This window comes from Pundamilia nyererei, unplaced genomic scaffold (genome assembly GCF_000239375.1).
Source record: "Pundamilia nyererei isolate P.nyererei 1_Seehausen unplaced genomic scaffold, PunNye1.0 scaffold00062, whole genome shotgun sequence".
Taxonomy (NCBI): domain Eukaryota; kingdom Metazoa; phylum Chordata; class Actinopteri; order Cichliformes; family Cichlidae; genus Pundamilia; species Pundamilia nyererei.
In genome coordinates, this window is record NW_005187463.1 from 2,567,693 (window position 1) to 2,578,296 (window position 10,604).

Here is a 10,604-nt window from a genome sequence, read left to right on the forward strand (position 1 = left end):
CGTGTGCACGTTCATGTATGCCACACTCTGGCGCTGTTTACACCGAGCTTACGAGGATTCTGGTTTTGGCCCCGGGGCCTGTCTGATGTATGTTAATGTGCGTCGCTGTGTGTGTTTGTGTATAACAGGTAGCAGATGTTTTTTTGCTCGAGGGAGAAATTACTTCCTCTGTTATTGTCAAAGAACAACTGTTAGTGGGCCGAGCGCGGAGCCGGGAACCATCACCGCTACCGAGGCCGGCTCTGCCACCCTGCTGACTTTCACACAGGCGGTAATAAGTCGGATACAAGGAAATGTTTCCATCAGACACTTTTTTTGGCTATTTTTTTTTTTTTTTTTTGCACGATTATAAGAATTCTTTTGTACTGAACATTATAAATCAGAGAAAGTTCAAAATAGGCCTACTGTAAATACAAGAAACGTTGCTCTGAATAAAATGCAAACAGTCTGTCAAAATCTAGTAAATCTGGGTCCTTAAAGAACGGCCTCTGGGTCCGGATCCAGACAGCAGTGCGCCTATTGGTGATGTCACTGCTGGGATTTACAGAACATTAGGATTCACTGACATTTTAAAATGGGAGTCTGAGGGATTTGCTTTTGAAGTCAGCCAGAGGCAACTTGAGAAATTGCGGTTTTAGGCACTTTGATTTTAGCTTAATGGATCAGCCTCGAAGCTCGTCCCTTGAAGGCCGGCCTTCACTGATCCTGGTTCTGCGTAAGGTTTCTTTCTGTTAAAATAGAGTTTTTCCTTCCCACTGTCACCAAGTGCTTGCTCACAGTGGCATCTGAATATTGGGTTCTTGTATATATTATTGTAGGCACTAGGGTTGGGCGATATGTAAAAATTGTCCAACCGACATCAGTCCAATAATCAACGATGGGCGATATATTCACGCATGCGCAGACTTTTTGATGGCCGCAGCAGTGTAATCATGCACGGACTGATTTGCACGTTTACAACACAGAAGTCCAAACATGGATAAACTAATTTCCCAGAAAAATTAGGGCTGTCAGCGCAGTCATAACGATTAACGTGATTAAAAAATTTTACGCAATCAACTAATCTGGAGCGCAGAATAAACAAACTTTGGATAAACTGCCGAAATGCGTTGACGGAGACAATTCAGGGATTTTGACTCAGTCTGTGCTCCAGGTGGGTTAATTGTTAATCGCGTTAGTCGTCATGATGGTGCGTTAACGCTGACAGCACTAAAAAAAACAAAAAAATATAAAGTCACCAATTTAGGATGAAAGCGGTGTGCCGCTTGTGCAGACGTATAGTGCGAGCAAAGTACCCAAACATGACTAACTTGCATGAGCATGCACGTGTCCACCATCCGGCTGAGTATGCTAGGCTATCACCAGCTTCTGCAGCTCCATCAACAAGCATTTGGGCGCACTCTGAGGAGGGGGCATGTGCTCGCAGATGAAAGAGGGTGCTGTTAAAACAGCGCTACTATTTATTTATTTTTCCTTCCTGTTGACTGCTTCTATTAGCTCCATTGTTATTAGCAAACGTACTCATGGGCAAATAAATAAATAAATCGCCCCTGTAAAAACGATCAACGATGGGCTCAGCCTATCGTCGATTGTCGATATATTCGTCCAATCGCCCAACCCTATTAGGCACTTTTACTTCGCAACATAAAGAGCTTGAGGTGACTGCTGTTGCTATATAAATAAGATAAAACTGAATTGAAAGAGTTGCCTTTGTCTTAAATTTCCATACTATATTTCTCAATTTACAACAGTATCTTCACCTTTTACAAACTTTTAGTGGCACAGACTGATCTGGGTTTTTGTTTTGTTTTTTCCTCTCGAGATGGAAAGCTTATTTGACTATAACATGTTCTGTGCAGAATATATTACAGTAGTGTGATAGAAATAGGACATTTTCATGCATGCACTGCAGTTCTAGATATACACCGACACTGTACGCAGCGTTTTCAGAAGTCAGAACTCATCCGAGGCAGGCTTCAATGTCCTGGCCTGATTCTCTCTACGTCATCCGGATTTGGTCAGCCTGATTAATTGGTTGCACTTAGGGCAGTGCTGTCTTCTGCGTGGCCTGGGTGAGACCCCTTCCCGGTGATCAAACATCTCTGAAAACCACTGGATTCACTTCAGTCACCCCGTCTTGCCCAAAACCTCTGTTGATACAATCTGGACCAAGCTTAACAAGCCCACCGGATAGACCGGCACTAACCCAACCCGACACTGGACTCCACTCTCGACACGCGCCAGCAGCAGCCCTGGCCCACAGCGCCGGGTACAGGCCAGACATATAAAGCTGCGGCCTGTGGTGGTTTGAGAAGGGCCAACTCGACACATGTAATCCTTTGTGTATTTTCACAACAGAGGCTAAATGAGACTGAGGAGGCTCTTGAATTCGGAGTATCGTTGTAGCCTCGTCTCTGGCAGCAGTTGCGTTGGTGTAGCTTTCCTCAGTGCATTCTTCTCTGCTGTCTTCAAATAATTTTCTTTTGGCCTGACGACTGCTGCCTTTAGCCAGCGATCTGCCTGGGCTTTCTGAGAAAAGCCTCTGGGCTGAACCAGAGAAAGAATGTGTGCGCCTGCACACCCAGTCAGCCTGCTTTTAAAATGCCATCAGATATATCCAGTCCAGTGGGAATCCCAGGTGTCTGGTATTGGTGTCAGACGTTTTGTGCTATTTTGTCAACATACAGGTGGCAGCTCCAACCGGGCAAAGTGGGCAACTGCCCAAAACATTTCTTACAGTGGTAGATATAAACCACTCTTGGTTTATGTCCTTGTTGGTTTATATTGAACCCATTTTATTGTGTCTAATTTTTTCCCACTACATCAACATACATCAGGGATTTATTCATTTGGCAACCCCTATAGTCACAAGTCGTCTCAATGGATGGTTTTGTTTGATGTCTGTATGAATTCTAGGTTATGCAATGTGGTTGCATTACATCGCATTATTTAATATTGTAACCGTTCACTCTTTATCGAATACCGTATTTTTCTGACCATAAGGCGAACCGGATTATAAGATGCATTAAGTGAAACAAAACAGTCAGATAAGGCAAACTTTACTCAACTTCTTGCTTCCTCCTCGTCCGTAACATTGATTCATTAATGTAGAATTATCTCGCAGCTGCTCTGTGTCGCTAAGGCGGTGTGAAAACTTAGCGACTTTGTCGCTAAGTTTTCACACCGCCTTAGCGACTTTTTTTTCCTAAAAAGCGACTAGCGACAAATCTTGAGACTTTTTCTGGCGTTATTGGAGACTTATGACGACTTATTCACATGGAAGCACGTATCGCTCTTACTCTCAACAATCAGCGGTTGCTTCAATCGGCACCTCGCCTGTGCGAAAACGCTCACAGGCGGCAGGTAGTCCTCACGCAGCAGTCCTCACGCAGCAGTCGCCCCAAGCTGATGTCAGAGCAGGAGATATTCACCCCTACCCGTTTAAAAACTGCAAATGAATCATGCATGAGCAAAGTTGCTGCTATCGGTTTGCTGTCAGTAAGCACAACCAGAATTCATACATAAGGCGCACTGTCGATTTTTGAGAAAATTAAAGGATTTTAAGTGCGCCTTATAGTGCAGAAAATAGGGTATATTCAAAAGGACTTCATGTGATTCATAATGAGCTTCACTAAATTTGTCCAAAACCTTATTTAGGAATATGTTTAGTCTGTCTTCACATCATGATATATCGTGACGTCCTGCCTTAGTGTTGTGTCCAACATTTGGAGACAATTTCCCTACCAGCGTTGGATGCCTGTAAACTTCATAAGTTTACGTCCTGACTTTCTTCTGCAGAATTGATTTGTCTATCACTTATTTCCAATCCATATTGTCGGACAGTTTCCATTAAAAATGTATATATATATTCAGCCATTTTAAAGTTGTCAGTTTTGCCCAAGTACAAATGTAATGTCTCATGTTTATGGTCATTAGTTGCTGTCCACTCATATCATTGATCTTTACTTCTGTTATGTACAAAGTAAACTAACCCCTGGCCTCTTGTTCAGGGAGCTCCTGTTTTACTACTGCAGGATATTCGACAGCTGAGTGTCAATCCTTCACACATGCACACCCCCTATGCTGCTAGTACCAGTATGTACACCCGCCTCTGGACATAATAAAATAACAAACAACTCCCTGGAGGCCAGCTGCGATGCTCTGTTATAACTGTTAACAGTGATATAGTCATGCACATGGAGTGCATTTATAAGCTTTGTTTGTGCAAGAATACGGCCGTGCAGGGCAAGGGAAAGTTTGTGTGTTTCTTTTGTTTTTTTTTATATTTAGCTCGTCTTTATTGGATCTCTTTTTGTCTAATTGGGCGCGTCCGCACTCTGCCTAACCTCTATCTGCTTTTATGTGAACGCCGATTTATGCGTTTCTTTGTGAATGTGTTTTACTGGACGGAGCCCCGGATTGCTGTGCAATTATTTGCGCTTACACTTGCTGTGTGCATGTGCGCGCATGTGCGCTTGCAACAACATGTGGTCAGTCTGTGGTTGCGGCAGTGGGAGGGACGGCAGGGCAGCCTGATAACAGAGTCTGAAGGGACCTCACATCCACCACCACTATTTTTAACGGACCCAAAAGCAGAATGAGGCTTGTTGCAACACACAAAAAGGCACACACAAACAGTTAAATGTCTGCTTAGAGAACAAGGCATACAAGGAGGGTTTGATATTTTCATAATTCAAGTTTTTCTTGTATTTTTTTTGTCTGAAGTTCCAATCCACAGCTATAGGGGGACGCGTGGTTACACTATGAGGTTGTAAAGTATCTAAAACAGCTGCATTGATAAATATCTTTTTATATGATATAATAAATATGTCTGTTTTGAATAAATGCACTAAAGCCTCGATTATACTTTCTGCATCCACGGCTCCACTGGGATGTGAAAAGATGTGAATTTCACGATCATACGGTGAGCGTGAGAGTCTGTGTTCACGTTCCTGCATGTTTTTTGTGATCATGTAGACTCGTCTGCAGAGTATTTACATTACAATGCACGAACTATGAATGTGCCTCAAGGAGTGAAGTAAAGAGACGAATAACAGGAATGACTTATTGGCAGTTGGGTATCCAGCTGTCCATGTCCGCAGTATAATCAGTATAATCAGGGCTCAACAAAGACAGACTTGCAACCCTTCACACTAACATTCACATCTACCGATCTTTTAGAATGGCCTCTAAACCTAACATGTGTGCCTTTGGACTGTGGGAGGAAGTTTAAGTACCCAGAGAGAACCCACACAGGCACATGCAAACCCAAAACCTCCTGGCTGTGAGGCGACCACTAGACCGCTGTGCCAATTATTTGCAATGTTTGCAAACCTCCATGTTTAAATAGAAGCACATACACTGGATACTTTTTTCATATTTTAATGTATTTTGTTGCCAGCGATGTTACCAACTCTCACCATTCCCTCAAATAGTGTCTGGGGCGACTTCTGAAGGACTTACAACATGTCACATCTAATCTGAAGAATGTGAAGTATGTTTCTCTGAAAATCTGAAGGATGTGATGCGCATGCTTGAGAATAAATCCACTCTGGAGCTGCCTTTCTTCTGGCTAATGTTAGCTAACTCCAGTGTGCCTGCTAACACAGAAGACCGTCAGATAGCAAAAGCCAGTTTTAAGTGGTTAAGATTTAGCCGCTAATTTATCCAGACTCCCAGAATTCATTTGGTATCCGGCCATTTTTTATATGAGTTTATCAGCTAATAATGTGAACCAAACATTGTCTAATCTATGCAGCCACAGCTAACTCGCTAACCATATCTGTTATTGCTTGGAAAATCATGTCGAAGTGGAAATTGCTTCACCACCTAAGGAGAGCCATAAGTCTAACTTATATTTAATGAGCAAGCATAACTACAGTAGCATTTATTTTCTACCTTAATAATAAACAGTGGGCGCTAAACCAGCTAGCTGTATCCATACAGCATAAAAGATGCACCTAGATATACGAAGACAAACGTTTTCACAATCGCCTCATCTCAGTTTCAGAAAAAACAGATGTGTGGAGGAAGGATGGGACTGACTGGGAAACTGGCTGCTCATTGGATTACGTGTCATCAGTCACAACCTCAGCATGAATGTGTTTTAAGGGGTCAAGACACAAAGCCATTATTCTGTACATTTCTATAGGATCACAGGTCTGTTTGCAATCACAGCACCTGCCATCTAGTGGTCTTCAGAGAGAATGCAGGTTATGACACGCCATGCTGTGTTTTATACGGACTGTGTCTGCAACCTTCATCTCTTTTTATTGTTGCAGCATTCAAAGAGCTGATACATACGTATACAGTACATACGCTTGTCTCCTAGTTGTTTTAAAAGATTCCTGGAAGCCAGTATATAATAGTGCAAGCTCCTTTAAGCATCTTATACATTATAATCATACAATACACAGTACTGCTTTTGTTTTTCATGTCGGAACCAGTTTATTTGACCACAAGTCATGTGATCATTTTCCTACAAGTGGGGAAGAAGTAGCAAGAAAGCAGGAAATAGCAAGAAAGCAGGAAATCCACATTTAGGCAGTCAAGGGGGAAGAAATCGGACATTTGATCAACAAAAATAAGCCTGCAGAAGGTCTCTGTGCTGCTGTCTTATCGTCTCCCATTCATTTACGCTTGATCCTATCCCGGGATCTCCTCCCACAGTGGGGTGTAGTTCTGCACTCTGTCTTTGGGAGGAGGAATTCTATAAATATTTCGGTTTTCTCCGTGCCGGGCTGGATTGAGCCGGTTGAGCCTCCCATGCAGGGACTTCCCAACCCGGTGGATGAGGTGTAACTGTGGAGTGCAGCAAGAGAGGGAGAAAAGACAGAGCTCTCTGCTTTGGACACTGGAACCAGTGCTGGAACCGGTGATGCTGCTCAAGCAAACTTTTAATGAGCAGGCGTGTGCTTGTCTAAACTGGAAGTAACAGCACAGACCACAAAGCATATCGAAAACCCTCTGGAGTACTTTTTGATCTGAACTTTTTCTTTCTTTTTTTATTTTAGCAAAGTGATAAAATCTTAATAATGTGGTTAAATGATTAACTGCTCTTATATCAGTAAGCTAATCAAGGCCACCATTGAGTTAAAGTCAGACCCACAAGCTTTCTTTAGAACTCAACTATTTTGTAATATCCTGTATGGCTGTGCAGCAGCAAGTTTTAAAAGACACTTGATGAAGTTTCTAGATTTAAACCCCCACCAGAATAGATTCAACATTTCATCATCCACGCAGGTAAACAAGATTATTTTAGTCTGGCACCGTGGCCGTGAGCAAACAGGGTGATAGGTTACTTTTAGAATGACTTCCTTTGCCGAGCTTGTTGGAACTGGCAGTGAAAATGAAGACATATTCTTATGTTTGAAATAATGGGAAGCAAAATTACTTGGAAATGTTCAATATTTGGTTTGGGAATCTGCTCCAGCTCTGGCTTCTCGTAGGTGGAAAAGCCCTGAGAGAGAGCTGACAGCGAGAGGAAGAAGGACCTGGAGGTGTGGAAGCTGTTTGTGTGAGCCAGTGGGTGTTGCCTGGGCGTGGAGACTGCAGGAGATGAGATGGGGCAGGCCAGAACTCAGCGGCCAGGCTTGGTGCTACGTGGTCGCCCTGGTTTTCCCCACGTTGCCTTCCCTGCATAGCGTAATGAATGGCTTCCTACTGGTCTGTGGCCATGGCCCCAGCTTAAAGAGTATACTTACCAAGGCCCAGAATACACACCCCAACCAGCCAGCCAGCCTGTGTCCTGGCCTCTGAATACTCCCAACCACCAGTCCACCTGCTGCAGACTGGCTCAGTCTCTCATTGGCAAATCGGCCGAAGTGAAAAGAATGATTTAATCTTCATCGGGAAACTTCTTGCTTTCCTGTCCAGAGACCAGAGGTCACACGCCAGGATGGAAAGATGCTCCTTTGGAGCAAGCAGCGTGTTGACCTTTCAAAGTATGCTTTGAGTATTTACTGGAGAAGAGGGAACATCAAAAGGGACAACTCTGACCATCTTCTTGTCATTTAGGTTGAGCAACTAGTGGTTGGTGGAGTTGCTGTGTAGGATTAACATGTTCGCGTCCCGGGCTGTTTGGCTCAGTGTAATAAATAAAACAAGACAGAAAGCCTGTCTAACAATAATTTCCCATGTAAGATTTCTTTTTATGATTGGTTTGTAAATGCACCATAAAAACCATTAAATTCCAGACAAAGAGGAGTATTTGTGCTGTAGTCCAGACGTGGTTGGTGTCCAAGTAAATTTTCCTCCAGGGAATTTGTATTTATCGTCTTGTAATTACTGATGATTCGCAACCTTATAGCTAAAAAAAAAGATCTACATAAATGATATAAGTTTCATTCAGCGCACAGTGTTTTCTCACCCTTTAGTCCAACATTTAGGAGCTCACCCTGTTGCCAAATGCAGTCATATAGCCAACAGTAGAAAATCCCCATCAGTAGTGGTTTGATGCTTCATTTCATAATGAACCTATTAAGACTGAGTGCAAACCCAAACATGTTACACTATCCCTTTAAGGTGTGATGTCATTGCGTGGCTTACCCTTTAGAGTCTAAGGCAAACCACGATTCATTTCACTGATAACACGTCCTACAAGGTCCATCTTTTATCTACACTTACACACTGTAGCTTGTGATTCAGTAGTTACTGTCTACATGCATCAGACTCTCCTTTTATTAGATCTCTGCCACACAATGTGGTTGAAAAAGAGGGGAAAAACCACTCGAACAACAGAGTGTCAGTAACATGTATGTGTATATATCACTCTGCCAAGATGTAAAGATGAGTGGAGTTTAGTCTGTTTCTATAGGGCTTGTAGATAATTCTGTGACTCTGACTCCTGTATAATAAATATCCATTCTGTCTTTTTCAATTTGTGTGTGTGTGTGCACGTGTCGGTCTGCAGGTGCTGTTTCTCTTGCGCTCCTACCAGACTGACTCACACAGACCCCTGCCAGCAGGAAGCGGCATCGGTGAAGCTCTCTGTCAGCGCATGTGGCTCGCTTCTCGGTAATCCTAAACACGCCCACACACAAACACACAGATAAGCATCCATCCCTCTTTTCCAGCTCCCTCGCCAGAAGAATAGCTCCTTGTCTCACCGTACATCCCCCTCCCCGGCCCTGTCCGCTTCATGTCCTGCCCCGGCTTCCATTTCAAAGAGACTGCCTGCTGACCCATCTGCATGCAGTCCCCCCCCTACTTTCCCTCTACCTCTTGCCCTCCTGCTAAAAGTCCAGGCCTCAAGTTGGGGCACAGTTACCTGCCACCCTCCCCCCACCAACTCCTCCTCTTCTGTGTGAGGTCAGGTTTAGGTCTCCTGTGCTCAGGCCCTACAGCAGATAACACAGCGCCACTGAGTTAGCAACACTAGCCCTACTAGCTCTGCTTGGTTACACTGATGAGCTTTTATTAAGATGACGAGGTGAATTCTTGCTCACCAGAGCGTACCCAGAGTCTGCTCGTTTGATCGCCCGGCGCCGGGAACCCGGCGCCCAGATCTAAGGACATCACAGGTCAGAGTATCTTTGTTTTTGGGGAAAGAAAACCTCCCAAACTCATCCAGATCACCACTAATTTGAGGCAGCCGCCTTCCAAAAAGGATGGAATGCATTGTTCGTCTGGTCTGAGTCAGTGTTGGGTTTTGGCCTCACACCGATCCTTGTGTTGTGTCATTTTGGACTTTTTCTGGCTCCGCGAGGGTGTCCGAGCTGCAGCGATGACTCTGGCGACGTGACGGGCCGGCGTCAGCCTGTTAGGACCTTCTCCAGTGTGTAGTTTGGATCGCGATCTAACGATTCAACTTCTTACAGCGTGTTTGATGATGGTAGCTCACATTCACAGGACTCATCGCTGCCAGAATCTGTCATTAGTTAACCAGCAGTCGCTCCTCTCTCTCATACACACACCGTGCTCCATCTCGAGTATCGTGCGTGTATTAAGCGTGCAGGCGGCTGATGTGGGGGCATGTGCGCGTTATTAATATCCGAGTGATGAAAACATGACGTCAAGCTCGCACACTGTCTCTGTTGTTTTCTCTCGCACACACTCGCACACACACTTGTGGCCTCTTGCAGCGCTGTGGTCACAATCTTGATAGAACGCACACACTTTGCAGCGGCCACACATAAACTGGGTCGACGTTTACAAATAATATGACAGCAGCGAGAGCTTTACTTCACTAATGTGCAGGGCAGGAATAAAAAGAGAATAACACCAAGTCGTTCGTGTTTTGAAGCCTTTGTGTGAAAACTCCTGTGACATTCAGGAAATAAGTCCCGTCTAGGATGACAGAGCTGGGGGCAACTCATATGATTCTGGCCTATTCTCAGCCATCAGGATTCATCAAAAATGAGAACACAAATCACTGTGCCATTCAGTGTCTGATCCCATGAGCTACTGACCCACTAATAACAGTAACTGTTTGTCTGTGTCAGTACAATTAAGTGGTTTATGTGTCGTTCCGTGGAAAGATGAAATGTTTTGCTGATTAGCTGATGAACAGCTTTGGGTTTTCCTTCTTGTGTTGACCTGCACTGACACTCAGGACTTGCAGGAAAAACAAACACCATCCATGCCTCCATCTGTTATTGCCATCC

General features: G+C 44.1%; 1 protein-coding gene across 1 annotated transcript in view; it reads left to right on the plus strand.

The window, feature by feature from the left end:
* The first annotated feature begins 8,908 nt into the window (after positions 1-8,908).
* Positions 8,909-10,604, plus strand: part of LOC102213197 (thyroid adenoma-associated protein homolog) — a 44,516-nt gene continuing 42,820 nt past the window's right edge. The window contains exon 1 of the mRNA XM_005735130.1: positions 8,909-9,015. Coding sequence (XP_005735187.1) covers positions 8,999-9,015 — 17 coding nt within the window. The 5' untranslated portion in view covers positions 8,909-8,998. The remainder of the gene's footprint in view (positions 9,016-10,604) is intronic.